The sequence below is a fragment of the Equus quagga genome, chromosome 11 (assembly GCF_021613505.1).
Source record: "Equus quagga isolate Etosha38 chromosome 11, UCLA_HA_Equagga_1.0, whole genome shotgun sequence".
Taxonomy (NCBI): Eukaryota; Metazoa; Chordata; class Mammalia; order Perissodactyla; family Equidae; genus Equus; species Equus quagga.
The window spans coordinates 24,018,372-24,038,785 of NC_060277.1; the positions used below are offsets into that span (position 1 = coordinate 24,018,372).

The following is a 20,414-nucleotide window of genomic DNA, read 5'->3' on the forward strand; positions in this document are numbered from 1 at the left end:
GGCATGTAGTCCTTCCATAGAGGTCAGGTTAAGGCTGGGCCATGGTTCTTGCTGTCACATAGCCTGTTCATAGAGGACAAAGTAATGTTGTTCATCTGAGTAAATAAGAAATCTGGAATGCAGACATCTTTGTAATAATACATTGAAAATGCATTAAATGCAATCTGTATTATATTGTCTTTTATTAGGCGTATATGCAACAAAATAAAAACACTGAAAGATGTGTTGGGGAAAAAAGTAGAATTCAGAAAGAAGAGACGTAAGTCTCTGTCTATCAGTCCATCTTCCTTGCTGTCAAACAGTTTGTAGAAGCCCACTTTCACTAACCTTTTTCCAGTTAGAGAAGAGGAGATTTCGTAGCTTCTCCTAAAATTTACTTTTGGAACTCAAAAGAATTACTCTCATTTTTTTTGCTCCAAAGGTACCCTTAACTCTTTGCCTGCCCCCACCCTGCCGTGGGCCCTTAAAACAAACATATATATTATTTACTCAACAAGAACAAAAACATATGTCCATACACAGACTTGCACAGAATGTTCACAGTAACTTTATTTGTAATAGGCAAAAACTGAAAATAAGTCAGATGTCCATCAATGGATGAATGGATAAATTATGATATATCCATACAATGAAATATTACTCTTTGACCCTAAAAATGAATAAATTATTGATGTATGCAACAACATGGAATCACAGAATCATTAGGCTGAATGGAAAGAAGGCAGGCAAAGACGAGTAAATACTTTATGAGTCCACAGTTCTACAACAAGCAAACAAATCTATAGTGACAGCAAGTCAGTGGTTGCTTGTGGACATCAGTAGAGGGAGGAACTGCCAAGGGGTACAGAGAAAATGTAAGGGGTGACTGTGGTGATTTCAGTGTTAAAACTGACCGAACTGTATGCTTTAAGTATGTGCACTGTATTAATTTTGTGTTGCTCCTTAATGAATTACCACGCATTAGCAGATTAAAGCAACTCTTATTAATTATCCCAAGGTTTTGTAGGTCAGAAGTCTGTGTCCACTTAGGGTCCTCACAAGGCCAAAATCAAGGTGTTGACTGGGCTGCATTGCTTTCTGGAGGCTTTGGGGAAAAATCAGCTTCCAAGCTCATTTAGGTTGGCAGAATCCAGTTTCTTGTAGTTGTAGAACTGAGGTTCCTGTTTTATTCCTGGCTGTCAGCCAAAGGTTGCTCTTAGCTCCTAGAAGCTTCTCTGAGATCCTTTCCAAGTGGCCCCGTTTGTCTTCAAGCCAGCAATAATATGGTGAATCTCCCTCATGATTTGAATCTCTGACTTCCTCTCTTGCTGTCAGTTGGAGAAAACACTCTGCTTTTAAAGGGCTCAGTGGTTAGGTTAAGCCCACACATATAATCTCCGTATATTAAGGTCAGCTGATTAGTGACCATAATTACATCTTCAAAATCTCTTTTAACAAGTAATGTAATATAATCATAGGAGTGGCACTTGGGGCTGGAGATCCGAGGGCCATCTTAGAATTCTGCCTGTCATGTGTAGTATATTGTGCTTCAATTATACCTCAATAAAGTTTGTTTATATATTTTCTAGGAATAGGACAAAAAGACACAATAATAACAATAACGGTGATAATAAATGCTTGCAAGGCATTGATTGTGAGACTCAAATAAGATGTAGATTGATTTTTCTTACTGATTGTATTCAGCATAGCATTTCCATTTCCAAATCAGGGACTATAACTAAAATATTAATAAAATATCTAACACCTTTTCTTCATTTGTATTTTCTTCCACCTGTGATGAGAGGAAACTGTAGAAAGGTGAGGATGTAACTAAGAATCAGTCATAATAGAAAAGAGGTGATTTTGTATGTTTCACAAGTTCTTGACTCAAAATTGTGATTAATGAATATTGTGATTTAATGTGTCTACAAATCTAAATTTAATATTTTTAAGTCCCTATTTGTTATTTAAACTTGTGCAATAGATGAGTTAGTGTAGCTCTGTATTTTGTTGATCTTGTTATTATTTAGACCAATCTTGAAATACTTGAGTTTATAGAATTCTCACATTACAGAACTCAGGGAATATGTTTCTATAGCATGGAAAAGGTTTTATCTACTCATCATTTACTTTCCAGAAAGGATTAAATCAAGAATAATTCATTTAATGTTTTATTATAATTACGTATTATTTAATGGCCAAAGATTTTAAAAATTAAAATTTTGGATAGGCTAGATGAAATTTTAGAATAAAATGTGGTTAGTTTTGTTTGGATCATCAAATTATTAGTGTACAAGTGTTAGTGAGGATGTCAAACAACTGGAACTCTCATAAATTCCTGGTGGGTATATAAATTGGTTCAAGCACTTTAGAAAACTATTTAGCAGTATTTAATAAGCCTGTACATATGTATGTGTATATGTTCCCTATGACCCCACAGTTTACAGTTTCCAGTCGTCCCACATGTACTCCATAATAAACAATAAAATCTCTTTAAAATCAAATGTTTGTGATCTCTTACTCCTTCTTAAGACTTGTCTTTATTGAATATCAAAGTTCAAAATCTTCAATTTGATTGCATTCTTTGTCTTTTATTTCTACCTTTGTGTTCTTTCAAGCAACTTTCCTTATTTTTTCTCTCTCATTCTTGACTTGAAATATCTTGTCTCCTTGTCATTTTATCCATTATGGACATCAGTGCTGTCCAGTTGAACTTTCTGCAGTGATGGTATAGTGTTCTGTAACTATGTTGTCCAGCATGGCAGCCACAAGCCACATATGGCTATTGAGCACTTGAACTGTGGGTAGTGTGACCGAAGCACTGATTTTTAAATTATTCATTTAATTTTAATTTAGCTACATGAGGCTTAACAGTTAATGTATTGGATAGCATAGGTCTATATCAGTATTAGCTTCCTTAAACTCTTCAGCTTGTTTTGATTTCATTCTTTCTGCATACCTAATAATTTGTCTTACCCTACTTTTAGACCTTAGCCATATGTTAATTTTTATTAATTTTAAGTGTTTGGCGTATCTTTGCTTCCTGATTATCTTGTAAGCTTCTGGGTCGTGAAGGTATTTTACTTCTTTCATATCTCTTTCACCACCTATGTTTTGGTCATAATACATAATCTGAAAATATTTGTTGAAGGAGGTAATCATCTGGGAATTGGGGAGCTTCAAAATACCATTGAAAATCTTTTAGGGCATTGTGAAATTTGGGAGGCTAATTTGTCAAGAATACAAAATGGAGTTCAAAAATAGTAACAGATTGAGTAAAGCAGTAGATTAAAAATCTGGAAACTAAAATCTAGTCTTAGCTTTGCTGTTCATTTTGTGAATTTAGACAAGTTTCTTAACTTTTTCAGATAAATTTGCTCATCTACAAAAATGAGAGGAGAATTAGTTGGTTTTTAGTATCTCTTCTAGCTTAAGATTCTTAAAATAGGTAGGCTTTTCTGAGTTGAAAACTATTAACAGTGGAGATTAATGTTGATACTGGTTTTATTTTATATTTAAAAAATGTTCGAGAAAGTATGTTGAAATGCCCAGTTTGAAATGCCAAAACACTCCTCTGTGTAGTGAAATGCCAAGAAGGAAAAATTATGTGAAATTCTCATGAGACTGTGAGTGGACAGGAAAATAGCAAATGAGCTTCTTTGTAGCCAACAGTGAATCCAACTAAGGAAGAATAAAGCTATATTTAAATGATTGTGTATTCCAAGTAATTAGTTAACAAATCCAGGAATAAGATTTAGGAGAAAGTGTCAACATGTTGTAATGAAGGAAACAATGAATTGGAAGTCAGAACTGAGATCGTTATCTCTGCAGTGCCAATATTTAGCTGTATGACCACATGTGGTAGAGTTTCAAAGGGTATTTACTTCTGTGTGACATAGCATCGTCTCCTGACACCTTCAGGACCATACCATAAACCAAAGTGAGTACCCCTACTCTTTCAAAAGACCTAGAAATAATTCCATTATGCCTCATATCACTGTTTATCTGGGTCAACTGGCAGAAGTGCATGCCTTTGTTTTCTGTTATCTTCTGAACGCACATCTTCATACTGCTTTGAACAGCCCCTCATCTGACACATTTCTCCAAATTTCCCAAATCCTTCCACTGTGTTCCGAAGAGCTTCTGCCTCTGTGACCTGCAAACTTCCTTATATATAGTTATTTTCATCCTCTTCTCCAAACTTAAACCCTCCGTCTCCTTGCCTTAACTGATAAGTGGCTGGTGCCTAAAATTAGTTTCATCTGTATGCTCTTCTGTGGGCGTGCTACGTATATCCATATATCCCACATATATTAAGTTTAGAGAAGATGTGGGTCAGTATCTTCTTTGCTTCCTAATGCTGCTTGCATATCATTTTTCCCCACTTTAAAATGAGTCAGAAGGTACTATCAATTCTATCTCTCAGCAATGTTGGTGAGAAATCATAATAGTAGTTATATTTATTATGTGCTGACTGTGTGCTAGGAACTTTTGTTTCCAGCTTTATTGAGATAGTTGACATACAACTTTGTGTAAATTTAAGGTGTACACGTGATTTGATACACATATATATTGTAAAACGATTACCACAATAAGGTTAGTTAAAACATCCGTCACCTCACATAATTACCTTCTTTTGTTGTGAGAACATTTAGGATCTACTCTAAAAACTTTTGAATATATAATACAGTATTGTTAACTATAGTCATCGTGCTGTACATTAGATCCCCAGGACTTATCTATCTTATAACTGGAAGTTTGTACTGTTTGACCAACATCTCCTCCATTTCCTTCAACCCCCAGCCCTTGGAAACCACCATTTTACTCTCTGTTTCAATGAGTTTGGCTCTTTTAGATTCCACATATAAATGAGAGCATACAGTTTTTTTCTTTCTCTGTCTGACTTATTTCACTTAGCATAATGCCCTCAAGGTCCATCCATGTTGTCGAGAATGGCAGGATTTCCTTCTTTTTATGGCTGAATAATATTTCACTGTATATATACACCACATTTTCTTTATCCATTCATCTGTTGATGGACACTTAGGTTGTTTCCATGGCTTGGCTATTGTGAGTAATGCTGCAGTGAACATAGGGGTGCAGATAGCTCTTCAAGAGAGTGATTTCATTTCCTTCAGATATATGCCCTGAAGTGGGATTGCTGAATTGTATGGTAATTCTATTTTTAATTTTTTTGAGGAACCTCCACACTGTTTTCCATAGTGGCTGCATGAATTTACATTCCCGCTAACAGTGTACACCTCCACATCCTCACCAACTCTTGTCTTTTTGATAATAGCCATCCTAACAGGTGTGAGGTGATATCTCATTGTGATTTTGATTTGTATTTCCCTGATGGTTAGTGATGTTGAGCATTTTTTCATGTACCTGTTGGCCATTTGTGTGTCATCTTCAGAAAAACGTCTATTCAAGCCATCTGCCTGTTTTTAATTGGAATGTTTTTTGCTGTTGAGTTGTATGAGTCATGTGAACTCTAGTTACAGAGTACAGAGAATAAGAACAATGTAGGGGACCAAAGGAGTTAAGGGGATTAAAGATTTCTCCTTTGGGGTGAAATAAATAAAGGAGGCATATGTCATATAGGAGAATAATGAAATACAAGGAAAAAATAAAAAGAAAGGGAAAAAAAGCCACTAAATGCTCTGTTACCTTCTCTATTAGTTTTGGCTTTAAAAGCCATCATTACCCCACAACCCTGTGCCCCCAAACACCATTAAATTACTCTCTCCGTGTTTCCAATTACCTGGTTGTACTTAATAGTCTTGGTCATAAATCTCTTCCTAATCCCATAGATTTTGTGGATAGGGAATAAAATATTGATATAGTTGATCTGCTTCAGAAATAATTTTCAGTTTTTGGCTGACCATAGAAAGTTTCTCATGCCAAGAATTTGGGTCTCACCCCTACATCTAATACGTCATTAGTCCTGTGGATTCTACCTTCAGGATGTCTTGAATTGGTATGCTTCTATATCACCATCAGCTAGTCCAGATGACTACTATCTCTGTCACCTGGTTTATTACTTCAGTCATATTCCAACCGGATCTTTTAACTAGCCCACCTGCATTTATTCTGCCATTGCCCACCCTCTCAGTTATGCTTCATAGAGCAATTAGAATGAATACCCATTTCTGATCTTGGCATTCTTTTGCTTAAAATCTTTTGATGGCTTCCTGTTAGGATAGCATTGAAAATCTTCAGTATGACCTTCAAGATCCTACTTGGCCTGATCTTCTGCCTCAGTCTCTGCTCACTGTGGACCTACTCTCATATCTGCCAGTGCATCAAGCCCCTTCCCAGTTCAGGGTCTTTGCATATGATGCACCTTCTGAGTTAGAATGAACACACACACACGCACGTGTTCCAACTGCCCCAACCTAGCTAGCTAACACCTAATAATCCTTTTGGTCTCAATTTAAATGTCATTTCTTGAAGGAAATAGATGTTTTTATAGTGCCTAGGACTTTTACTTCATTGCACTTATCATAAGTATAATTATATACTAGAGTCTAGCTAATTAATCCATGGGAGACTGTTTTTGCTCACTGCTTTACCATCAGCACTTAACACAGTGCTTGAGTCGTTGGTGTTCAGTAAATGGATGGCTAGATGAATGGGTGGATGGCAGTGTGTCAAAAGTGCCATGTTTGTTATAAAGTACAACATATTTGATAGGTAGTTTTTAGAGGTATTACTTTTTAATAGTATAAAGAACACTTGGTCCTGTTTTTCATATAGTTTAATCTCCGTTTCTGGTTTACATACCTCAAATTTCAAATTAACATTCTTAAACCACTAAAAATAACGTTGGAGTAATATTATGCTTGTGTAATTTGACAATTAAGTTTCAGTAGTGGTTATATTAATTTGAAAGAAACACATATTTTCTTTGAGAATAAAATGGAGTCACATAATTACTGCTATCTAGTGGATCTTATTACTAACTTGACCATACTGAATCCTGTTTCCAGTCTATAGGTGTTTAATAATATTTACTGTTTGATTAGCATCCAGTTTTCTTCTTGAATCTAATAGTAATGTCTATAATGAATTGCAGAATATGTAGCTTATTTCTTCATTTCTTTTTTACTTTGTTCATATGGCAGTGTGTTCTTTTCAACCTTAGCCTATCAAAATTTAATACTTTGCTATTGTGACTTGAGATGAAAGATACAATTATCAACCTATTTATTTATTTTTGGTAAAGATAGCACTGTTCTTAGGGCAGATTCTTTCACCAAGGGTCAGAGCACCTCAAAGCAATCAAATAACTAGAAGTGTTCACATGATTAATGGCTCTTTAGTCCTGTGAATGCCTAATTTGGCTTTGTCATTAGTTTGTGTATAGAATTTTAGAGATTCATGAGTAGTGAGTAGTTTTAAAGTTACTGCTCATAACAAAGGGGAAATTTGTTACTTTTTTGTGTTCCTAAGATTGTTCTGCACAAGTTTATATTGTTTCACTGGTAAGTTCAGTTATTTTTTATTTCAGTTGTTTATTTACAATAATAAAACAACTTGGGATATATACATTATAGATTTAGGGGGAAGGAAAATTTTAAAAATTCTGTTTTTGATATACTTTTAAACAATTTGTATTTGTAAAATTAAATTACCTTAGTTAAAGACCTATGGTTTTGCATAATTGAAATAAGTATTTTTTAAAATTAAATTTGATGTATTTGTTAATGTGAAATTCTTATTAAAGTATTTAAAATATTGAAATTTGTTTTTATTAGAATATTTTATTCTAACCTGTTCCCTTAGGTCACATAATACAGTCCTTTAGTTTGAGTAGTGCTGTTATGAAAGTTTAAAATTCTATTTCTATAATTTAACATAAACTTTTCTTTTCTTTTTTTTGAGGAAGACTAGCCCTGAGCTAACATCTGCTGCCAATCCTCCTCTTTTTTTTCCTGAGGAAGACTGGCCCTGAGCCGACATCTGTGCCCATCTTCCTCTACTTTATATGTGGGATGCCTACCACATTCATCCAAACTGGTGAATCCCGGGCTGCCAAAGCAGAACATGCACACTTAACTGCTGCACCACTGGGCCGGCCCCAAATTTTTCTTTTTTAATGTGTCATTTAAAAAATTCAGAAATACCCTTAAATGATGATACATTAGTTTCATTGACATATGAGTGAGTATAAGAAATTAATCACTTGTCATTGGTGAAATAATAAAATACTTTTAATTCTTATGCTCTTTATATAACCCATAAAGCAATTATTAACTATAATTATTTTATGACAGGTTTTAAAAACCAACTCTTTAGTTTTCCTCGGAATTGTTAACTAAAGGAGTCCTTTAAACATTTTAAATAGATTTTTAGACCATTTTTGCATTCTGAAAGTGAGAATTTAGGTAATTTATTTTTCTGATTTCTAAAGCCATAAAATCACTAGAATGCTTGAGCCATGGTTATTTTTAACACTTTATATATTGCTTTATATGTTTATACAAATAAATATGTGTGTCTGTGTATATACACATACACATGTACATAAAGTCTCAATTTGGATCAACAGAAGACATTCTGAAAATAACTTAGAGAACATATTGATATTAATAGTCACCAAAGTATATTTTTAATTTAGAATTCTGTCAAACATTTTCCTGTGGTTAGTGTTCAATAGTTTCATTTTTGTTACTCTTCTAAAAGATTATTTTCAATACATTAATTTAATGTATGGTTTATTTAATGTAGAAATTAAATTTAATGTATTTAATTTTTATGATGTCTTAAGCAGTATTGTAGCTAATTTTATTTTTAATTTTAAAATCTGCATGGATTTAAAATTACACTCATGAAAAGGTTATTTAAATTAAAAAACAGATTTATTGAGATTTTAGTTAAATTATTTTATCTTATAAAATAAGTTTAAAAATCTGCCCCTTTTGGGGGCTGGCCCCGTGGCCGAGTGGTTAAGTTCGCGCGCTCCGCTGCAGGCGGCCCAGTGTTTCGTTGGTTCGAATCCTGGGCGCGGACATGGCACTGCTCATCAAACCACGCTGAGGCAGCATCCCACATGCCACAACTAGAAGAACCCACAACGAAGAATATACAACTATGTACTGGGGGGCTTTGGGAAGAAAAAGGAAAAAAATAAAATCTTTAAAAAAAAAAAAAAACTGCCCCTTTGGGAGATGTAGTCTTTAGTTTTCGTAGTCTGATAATGTGTTGATGTTTGCTTCAATAATTGACTGTTTAATTGCTAAGAACCCAGGAAAATATATGAAGTAACCTAGGAATTGTTTTAGTGTTATTGCATTGCTGTTTTTGCAAAACTCAGTTACTTTTATAACCACATGGGATATACAATAGTTGGGAAATTTTTGTTTGCTATGTTAGTATCTTTAGTTGTGACCTGAGAGACCAGATTAACAATTTTATAAAGTAGTTATTCTATGTTTTAGCACATATAATTTAGCTTTCTTGCTAAATAAAAGATTTTTATCCTCAAATAGGCAAGTTAGGCAATGGTGGATTAAACGATGTTAAAATATATTCAATTGGTTCATGCTATGCAATATATGTGTGTTTGTTTTTTTTTTTTTTGAGGAAGATTAGCCCTGAGCTAGCTGCTGCCAATCCTCCTCTTTTTGTCGAGGAAGACTGACCCTGAGCTAACATCCATGCCCATCTTCCTCTACTTTATATGTGGGACGCCTACCACAGCATGGCGTGCCAAGCAGTGCCATGTCCGCACCCGGGATCCGAACCCTCAAACCCCGGGCTGCTGAAGCAAAATGTGCAAACTTAACCACTGTGCCACCAGCCCGGCCCCATATGCAATATTTTTTTATTGCATTTAAACAGAAAGTGTATCATGTGTAATATTTATAAATATTGAAATGAATTTGACTTCATTTTTGCTTGCTAAATAAATTATAACTTATAGCATTTAGGATTTTTTTTCCATCCTTTCCCAGTCTGACAAAGGATCCTATTTTAAAGGTGTTGAGACCTCTCTAAAACAGTCAGAAATCAGGCAGTTTTCTCAGAATTTAGGAGATGAAGTTGTTAGGCTTTATTTTACTTTTTGCCACTAAGACTTTGATAGTTGAGTTAGATAAATGATCATTATAATCAGCAAGGAATAAGACAGAGAAATAAGAAAAAGAATCTAGTATTGAAACCAAAGTAAAAGGAAAGAATGAGGAGAGTTTTTCTCTCCAAAAAGCTTTGTATTTTACCTCAAGGCACCATTTTAATCACAACAAAAGCCATTTCTTTTGAGATTAGGATAATATTTTGAAACTACTGTGTATGCTGTACAACATTCCTCTGATCAAAATTTGTCTGACTGCTGTACCCCAGACGCTGAACTAGCCCCTGAAGATGCAGAAATGAGTAAGATATGATCCATGCCTTCTCATAGGAGAACAAAACTAGCAAGTCTATGATTCCACAATACAAATAGTAACATACTATTTTTCTCAAATGTATTTCTTTTCTATGCACGTAGAAAAGAGCAGCTCCTTAGGATCACAGTTAAATAGTTGCTTTAGAAAGGTAGGGGTGCATGTGTGTGTGTGTGTGTGTGTGTGTGTCCGTCCTCTCTGCTCAATAACCTAAGGAAATTTTTTTTTTTACCTCCTTATAGTTCATGGATTGTTTTATCCCCCTGTATTTATCAGTCAACTATTGAACAGCTACTGCTTTCTGATTTTTGGAAACATAAGTTGAGTAAGGCAAACTTTTTGCCCTCTGGGAGCTCTCATTCAAGCATAGATATGTAAACATATAAGTACAATACAGAAGTGTGTAATCATTGTATTTAGGTAAATGCATATATGGGTCAGAGTTATGGGCGCCAAAGAGTAAATGGTTATATCTGCCTGGGAGATTCAGTAAGGCTTCAGAAAAGAAGTAATGGTTTAGTCTAGTCTTGAAAGATTAAGCGTTCTCTGTGACGATAGGAAAGGGAAAGGCATTCTAGATGAGAACAGCATTAGAAAAGGCAAGACTGTACAACAGTAAGGTGTGTTTAGAGTGATTAGAATATAAGGTAGAAGGAGTGTAGTGAGAAATGAGGCTAGGAGAGGGGCTAATCCTGAAGAACTTGGTATATGATGTTCAGACTTTTTCCTGACAGCAAGGAACCATTGAAGCGTTTGTCTTTGCAGGAGAATGACATTAACAGATTCAGAATTTTGATAATATTTTTAAAGCTGTGGTGTGGGATGGATTGGTGAGAGTGGTGATACAGATGGAATGGCAGGGAGAAGCTGTAAGACTAACGACAGAAGGTCTACTCTAACCAAGTGTGAGATGACCAGGGTTTGAGTTAAAGCAGTAGAAGTTAGAAAAGGAAGGTTGCAATGTGAGAGATGTTAGTGAGATAGAATTAGTAAGCCTTGATCTCCCATTGGATATGGATAGGAACTGCGGCAGAGGGCAAAATTGAGGATGATGCGTAGATTTGAAGAGAAAATACTATGAGTGTAGTTTTGGACATACTGAGTTTGAGGGATCTAATGGAATTTCCATGTGCAGATGCCAACAGACAGTTGCATATATGCATCTCCAGCTTAGGAGAGAGATTTGAGCTGGAGTTAAGAATTTTTGAGTTATTCAACAAGTATATATTTAACATGGTTTTATATGCCAGGTATGTACCAGATACTCAGCTAACTATGAGGAACATAATAAATGAAAAAGAAACACCTAACTGTATGCTCTGAAGTGACATGTCTAAAACACAAAGCTACAAGAAGGTTGAAAGGAAAAGCTATATCTTGTAAACAGAAATGAAAGGAAAGCGGGTGTAGCTATATTAATATCAAACAAAGTAGTCTTTCAGGCGAAAAAACCCAACATATTACTAGAGGTAAAGAGGAAACTTTACAGTGATAAATGTACTTAATAACATAGTCTCAAAATATATAAGTCATATGGAGAATTTGACAAATCTGTAGTCAGAGTGGGAGACCTTAACACATCTCTCTGATAGAACTAGAAGACAAAAAATCAGTAAGGCTATTCAAGATTTGGGCACAATTAGCAAATCTAACAAATGGACATATGTAGAACATTGCAAACAACAACAGCAAAACGTACATTCTTTAAATATAATTGACTATATGCTAGGCAATGAAGTAAGTATAAATAAATACATCTTAAAGGATTGAAATCATACAGAGTGTGTTCTCTGACCTCAATACTATTAAACTAGAAATTAGTAACAAAAAGGTAACTAGAAAATTTCCATATGTTTGTTAATCAAAATAATATACTTCTAGATAACCGAGTCAAATAAAAATCACAATGCAAATTAGAAAATGTTTTGCAGTGAACAATAATAAAATTATTACATATCAAAGTTTGAGAGATACAGTTAATATATGCTTAGAGGGAAATTTATAGCTTTAAACCCATATGCTTGAAATAAAGCTGAATATCAATGAGCTAAGCGTCTGTATATCAAGGAATTTTTAAAAAGAGTAGCGTATTAAACACCACAAAGCAGTGTGGTGCTTTTATAAAAAACAAACATTTGATAAAATCAACATCATTCATGATAAAAATAAATAATAAATCAGCAGTAATGAAATAGCAAGTAAACATACAGTAGTGAAATTCACTAAAGCCAAAAATTGGTTCCCTGAAAAGACTAGTAAAATTGGTAAACCCTTTGTGATAAAGAAAGAAAATTGAGGATGCAAAGCTAATATAATAAATGAAAAAGGATATTTTATAATCTTATAATCATAGGAAGACCATAAGGAATTTTTGATGTCAATAAATTAAAAATTTTAGTTGAAGTAGGTAAATTCCTAGAAAATACAGCTTACCAAAATTAACAGAAGTAGAGAATCTCAAAAATTCTATGACAATTAAATCATCCATGATTTTAAACTTCCCACAAAGAAAACTTGAGGCTAAATGGTTTCATAGATGAACTGCACCAAATATTTAAAAAAAAAAAGTGCGTATCTTATACAAATTCTTCCAAAGAATAGTGAAAGAGGGAGCATATCCCAACTTGTTTTATTAGGTCAGCATAATCAATACAAAACAAACAGAAAAACCTCTTGAGGACATTACACGAAAGGAACATAATGGACCAATTTCTCTCATGAACATAAATGCAAAAATTATGAGTTGCAAAAATTACTAGACATAGTAACAAATCCAGCTCCAGCAATATATTAAAGAAGAAATATAATCTCCCTATTTTGAGGTCAGTTGTTTGTTTCACTTTGTACAATTTAAAAAATGTTTCATATTATAAAGAGAATGCTGAACAAATAGGTCAGAGGAGACAAATTTCACGCGAAAGTTTGTTTTTAAAGAATATTGTGGTTTTTTTTTTTTTGAGGAAGATTAGCCCTCAGCTAACTACTGCCAGTCCTCCTCTTTTTGCTGAGGAAGCCTGGCTCTGAGCTAACATCCGTGCCCATCTTCCTCTAGTGTATACGTGGGACGCCTACCACAGCATGGCTGCCAAGCAATGCCATGTCCGCACCCGGGATCCAAACCAGCGAACCCCGGGCCGCCGAGAAGCGGAACGTGCGAACTTAACCGCTACGCCACCGGGCCGGCCCCTGTTTTTAAAGAATATTGATAAGTAATACTTCAATGCAATTAGATTTATCCAAAACTTTTTATTTGGTAGTCATTAAAGCTCAGTAAATAATAAATTACTTCCTTCAGTAACCATTGTTTACCAGTAGGTAAGTATAGGCAGTCCTCACTTTGCATGGTAGTATGGGACCCAAAAAGTGACCAAATGAGCCAGAACTATGCAAAACAAATCTTAATAATCAATGAGAAAAATTACAGTTCCACGATCTTTAAAAAATTTTGTCAAAACACTAAAAACTACTATGTTCGTTATAAACTTATAGGGAAATGAAAAAATAGTAGAACTAATATTAATTTAGTGCAGTGTAGTAAAAAGCATGAGAAACAGAATTAAGGTGTTTCATTTCTTTGTAAAAAGCTTATCAAGAATAGTTTGTGCTTTCCCTTCTCCTTGTCTAACAGAATAACAGAGCTAGCAGTGAGCATCCTTTCTGTGTCTTGGCAAGTTGTCTTACTCCTCTCTACTAAATTTGGATCCATTTTCAACATTTTATCCTTTGCACTTTCAATGTAATGAAATGTCTCTTGAGAGTTCCTTTAATGTGAAGTTTTTCGTTGGTGTCACTTCCTCTGGGACATCTTCCTTTTTGTCACAACTACTTTCCTCAGTTATATCAATAAGTTCACCTTCACTATTTCCTTTTGTTTCTTAGCATTTCATTTTTCGTTCAAAGAAAACTTGTAAAAGGAATTGTAAAGTTTCACATGGGTTTATCACTGGCAGGCTGGAAGGTAACCTAGCTACGTGCTTTGCGGTCTTTAGGTGAGTTGAATAGCAGCTGAGGAGTGACCAGTCACCAGCCGACTTTGAAAAGAAATGACATGTTGGGTCACTGATCATGGTGTGCATCTCTTGTTAACATAGTGATTTGTGGACTGACGTGCTAGCAAAAAAGTTCCTATTTATGCAGTTACTCACAATTAATATACTGTGGTAAGTGAAATTGGAAGCATGTTGTTGGGGGACTGGTGTTATTTGTGCATATGTGAAGCTTAGCATGGGAGGACTGCCTGTAATTCAAAGAAGGTTGAACTCTTCCGTCAGTTAAATAAAGATCTGATCAGTTTTGATGCGGTTGAGGTTGTAGAAGGTTAACGAGATCAGTTTCGACTCATTCAGTCAGGTGATTCCATTTCATCATCTTATGCTAGCAAATATTTCATTATTAAATATGGAGGACAAGGTCTGACTCTGTGTTGGTTGAAATTAAATAATGTTAATTTATTGTTTGATTTCCTTCAGGTGAACTGGCACAGAGGTCCATCTCAAGATGCCATTAGTGAAAAGAAACATCGATCCTAGGCACTTGTGCCACACAGCACTGCCTCGAGGCATTAAGAACGAACTGGAATGTGTAACCAATATTTCCTTGGCAAATATAATTAGACAACTAAGTAGCCTAAGTAAGTATTTTTGTATCAATTAAAAACGTTACTCCTAAAGCAGAATGTTATGCTTTAGAGTATTAAGAAGATGTTCTTGTGATTAATTGGGGGAGGCAGGTGGCAGGGTGCGGGTTATATTTGGTGAGGAGAGTACAAAATTATCCTGAAAATTTAAGTAAAATTTATGAGTTTTAGAGTCGTTTCTTCTTCTCCTGCATGTTTCCTCTGGGAAGGGGAAATAAGGACAGAATCTTTAGGAACAGAATCACATGATGGATAAGAATTACTGAGATTGCTTTTAAAATATGATTTGATCTATGAAAGGTGGGGCTAGAGTTGTACTTTTGCTTGCTTGTTATCACTGTTTACTTTTTTAGAGACTTCAGCTATTTGTGTTTTGGGACACTGGTATCTCTCTCTTTAAATATATTTTATTAGTGTAGGGAAATATTTTTATATTTTCAAATACCTAAAAGTGAAAAGTGTAGGATAGTCACTAGTTGGAGGATTGGGTTGGTCAAGTGAGTTGTCTGAAGGACATTAGGGTATCAGTCAAGAGTCTGATATGCAGCATGATGTGAAAAAATGGCAAGTGAACCTGGCTTCTGACAGACAAAAGGCAAGCAGGTTGGCCAGATAATAAAGGTCAGTGAAAGGCGCAGGTATGAGAGGAGGAGACAGGCAGTGTGTTCCCATTATAAGATTACAAAACAGAGCTCTAGGTTAAGGAATTAAATTATTTCCCATTATTCTAAATTTAATGTTAGAAAATTTAAACAGTAAATCTAGCCTATCTTTTGAATTAAGAATTAGCTTTTTTTTGTGAGGAAGATTGGCCCTGAGCGAACATCTGTGCCAGTCTTCCTCTATTATATGATTTATATGGGTTACCGCCACAGTGTGGCTTGACGAGTAGTGCTAGGTCTGTGCCTGGGATCCAAACCTGCAAACCCCAGGCCGCCGAAGCGAAGCACGCAAACTTAACCACTACACCACTGGGCCAGCCCCAAGAAGTAGCTTTTTAATAAGACATTTAGGGGCCTGCCCGGTGGCGTAGTGGTTAAGTTTGTGTGCTCTGCTTCGGTGGTCTGGGCTTTGCGGTTTCGGATCCCAGGCATGGACTTACACATTGCTTGTCAAGCCACGCTGTGGTGGCACGCCACATAGAAGAACTAGAAGGACTTACAACTAGGATGTACAACTATGTACTGGGGTTTTAGGGAGGGGAAAAAAAAAAGATTGGCAACAGATGTTAGCTCAGGGCCAATCTTCCTCTCCAAAAAGTACACTGTAAAAAAAGTAAGACATTTATATTTCATTCTGGAGATAAAACAAGATGATCTTGGCTTAGATATATTCTGTAAGTAGTCTTAGATTTATGTTCTCATCCATATCCTGCCACATAGATTGTCCTTATAGATAGGATTGGCTCTTCTTTTTCTTTTAACTTTTGTCTTTTCTTTTTATAATTGAGTACTTATCACAAGATAGAAGTTGTTAATCTGTTTCAAGTTAGAGAACTTGGACGTCCACATTTGTAGCTAGAGCAAGATAAAAATTTAGCTTTGAATGCCCTTGGTGAGAGTACTAGAGTTTTTACATTGCCTATGAAATAGTTTGAAGAATAAATTAAAAGGCTGTTAATTTGAATTTGACTATATTCCTTGTCCTTTTTGATGCTTCTTTTTTTCAGTTTAGTTACGGACAGTAAATCACTAACGTATTGTTTACTTGTTTCTTCCTTGTGAAAGTCAGTATAGAATGTACTTGAGAGACAAATCAAAATAGTCCTAGATATTGTATTAACATGATTAACTCTATTGTTTAAAGACATTTGCTGACTTTTTTTGTAGTCTAGCACTAATTTGAATCTAAAATAACGAATTCATATAAAATTTATATATACTGCAAGTACATGAGTTTATCAGCATGTTAACATTAAAATACATGTTAAGAGCATAGAAATGAGATTAATAAATTTGGTTAAAATATTTCTTAAAATGAATTTTGGATTTAGTACTGGCATCTTGTTTTAGGTATATTCCCAGTGTAGAATTTAGAACTAATATATGATTAAGGGTGTTAATTTGCAGTACTAACTCTTTTCTTACATAGCCTAAAGGTGAAAATTTAAGGAATTTTCAAGTCTGATATAGTCCATATAAGCAATGTTTATCAGCAAGCAGATGGTCATGTTGTAGCTAAACTCCGAAAATAGAAATACATTGTAAAAATGTAACTAAAGTAGGTTTTTGACTGCTTCATATTTGGAATCAAACACTATACATAGGCATTTTGTAAGCAGTTTGTAGAGATTCAGAAACAAAGAGAAAACCATAAAATATTGTAGCAAGATGTAACAATAGTTTACGGCCCTGGAATTAAGCTCTCTGGCAGCTTTCCCACTTGCCATAGTTGAGAACCTGGAATTAAATTTAAAAGGCCTCTAGATAGCCAGAATAAACAAGCCCATGCACTAAAGGCTATGCACATAAACGAGCCAATTGATCCCTCTCTCAGAGCCTGTTTACTTTTACTTTGATAGTTCATACAGGTTTGATGATGTGGTTTCCAAACATTTATGCTTCAGAGCATTAAAAGAGGAGATTTGGGAGAAGATAATAGAAGCAGGCATTACTGAAGCCAGCCAAAAGAAGTAGTTGACACAAACGAAGAAGTGACATAAAAACTGCAAAGAAGCTATTTAGTGTGAAAACAGATATTCTTTTACATTTCAAGGCTGTTTTCTAGCCTGGGACATTAGTTGATTTTCATAATCAATTCACGCCTATAAGTCCTCAAGAAAAGGTTAAATTAAGTTTAATTTTGTATTCTACTGAAAACAGGGAAACTTAGAGTAGATTTTACATCAGTTTCCATCCAAAAGAGTTAAAATAATAATTAATGCATTAAATAATCTCTGAATTACTTTGAAAACTTGGCTTTCCAAAATAGTTGTAGGTAATTGAGCTTTTCACTTTGGTACTACTGTTGGCACCAACAGTGTGCTGGAGAACACGGCAGTGAAGGTAAACTTGCCGGGCTCAGCATGGCATGGCTTCAGCCTGAACATCTCCTGTCCTCTTCACAAAAATGTACATCCCAGTTTTTTTCATAGTAGAACACAATTCTGTTTTATAGTAGATAACTACTGAAAACCTAGAATTCACTTATATAAGTTTCCTCTGCTGTACAAAGATTCTTTCCCATTTTTTTTTTGTCTTAACTATCATTGGGACTCTAATTACCTGAGGGATCTTTTACCGTTCTCTCTTCCCAAGGCCTTTCTCTTGTTGAATATAATCAGTTCATGCTGCCAAGATGAGCTTATAGAGTCTACTTCTTGTTCTCAAACATAATGGATAGATAGCAAGGTAGATGGGTAGGAGGATGGATAAATAGATTGACTCGATAAGACATTAGATACTTAGACAATGAACAGATAACACTGAATACTTTGCTGTATGATAAAGCTACATTTTCTTGTCCCAAAAGAGCATACCCCATTTAGTTGAAGAGTTGAATATGGTGAATATTGAAACCATTCTGAACAGTGTTAACATGCATATAATTAAAATCATGAGTTTTAGATTATAGGAACTGAGAAAAGGGAGATAAACATAGGGTGAAGTCATTAGAGGAGGCTTGCTGAATGAATTATGAATTGAATCAGGCCTTTAAAGGAACAAAAGAATTTGGAAAATGGAGAGGGATGAGGAAGGAAGGCATTTCAACTTGCCTAAAGAATTAGATACATAGAGGCAAAAAAAATATATAAGGGGGATTAAAGGGACCAGTGAACTGGATAAATATGGTGGAGACTGATTATGGAAGACAAAGAATGTTAGATGAGAGGATTTAGATGTTTACATCATAGATAATGAAACCTTGTAGCTTCCTGAAGAGAGAAGTATAATGTAAGATTAATTGAAATTCAGATACATACACAGTCAATTTTACATTGCAAGCTTTCTTCTTTTCACCTCTCTCTAGGAGGGAAGGAGGAGGTACATTTGGAAAGTAAGAGGGGATATGAAAAGAGAAAGGATAGGATGTTTATCTTATCCTCTGAAGTACTTTGGCACTTAAACTCGTGGTAGAGGGCGGTGCGAGGGGGCAGGGGTGGAGCACAAACTCTTTTTAAAAAATCTGTTAAAAAACTGTGAGCCCTCTCTCCAGAAAAATGTAAATGCATTTAAACATCCGCATATAATTTCAGGTGGTATACAGACTGTTAGTTTAGGATCCCTGTTTAAACTAAGCTCTTTTAGGGATGAGATTCTCTCTGCCATCTCTGTATCCCTAGGATTTGCATCCCTAACGTTCTTTGAGTAAATGAATAACTTTATACCTGTGTTTTCTTCCACTTGGGATGCTTACCTTATCTGCCAGAGAAACTTGGTGTCTCTGGAAGTGTCTGAAACACCATCCCTCACCCACAAGTTAGGTGCTGTGCTTCTTTCTCTGTGCTCTGTGGCTCTTATTTCATATTGCAATGAGAGCTGCCTGTTGTTGAGCTGCTACCCTGTATCGCTGCTCTCCCAGGCCCTTTCTTCACTGTGTCACCTTTTCCTATACAGTCATGAGTTGCACAGCAGTGGGGAAATGTTCTGAGAAACGTGTCAGGTGATTTCATTGTGTGAACATCATAGAGTGCACTTACACAAACCTAGATGGTACAGCCTCCTACACACCTTGGCTATATGGTACTGATGTTAAGGGACTTCCGTCGTACATAACGTCGTTATGCGGCCATGACTATAACTTCTTTTTGAAGCAGGTATTTTTGTCCCTATTTTACAGGTGAGGAAATTGATACCAAGATCTCAAAGTAAATGGAGCAAAGATTTGGACTTATTTATTAAATGGCTTTTCGTATTTGTTTAAATATCTGTTTTCTCCTCTGTTCAAAACTCATCAGCGGCAGACACCTTCTAATGATTTTTGTATCTCCAGGGCCTGATACAGTGTCTGGTACATTAGACATCTTCAGTCAGTTCATTTTCAAGAATGTATTTGAGTGAATGAGTATATATATAAACTATCCTTTTCCTCTTAATTTATTATAGAGAGATTAAAGTTCTGATTTTTTTTTTTAATTATAAAATCTTCTAGAACAGGAGTTTTATGTTTTACTTTTTGATGTCTTCAGTAGACCATACACCTACCTACTTGGCACAGAGTGAGTCCTTAGTAAATGTTTGTTGGTTTAACTGATAATATATTGAAATGCTTTGGAAAAAACTGCAGCATTACTCAAATATAAATGGGTGTGATTAATGAATTCATTTAATAAATACTTAGTACTTCTCTGTCACAAGCACTGTCTCAGTAGAGCTTACTTTTGAGCTAGACTTAACCTAGACAGTGTGTTTGGGTCTAAAAATGTCATGATTTAGGAAAACCATCACTTTTTGTTGTTGTTGAAAGGT

The 20,414-nt window shown here is 35.1% G+C and overlaps 1 protein-coding gene across 4 annotated transcripts in view; it reads left to right on the forward strand.

The window, feature by feature from the left end:
• The window catches only part of WASF1 (WASP family member 1), a 61,609-nt gene that overhangs the window by 27,601 nt on the left and 13,594 nt on the right, over positions 1 to 20,414 (forward strand). For all 4 annotated transcript variants that reach the window (XM_046676437.1, XM_046676434.1, XM_046676438.1 and 1 more), the window contains exon 2: positions 14,840 to 15,000. In XM_046676437.1, coding sequence (XP_046532393.1) covers positions 14,868 to 15,000 — 133 coding nt within the window. In that variant the 5' untranslated portion in view covers positions 14,840 to 14,867. The remainder of the gene's footprint in view (positions 1 to 14,839; positions 15,001 to 20,414) is intronic.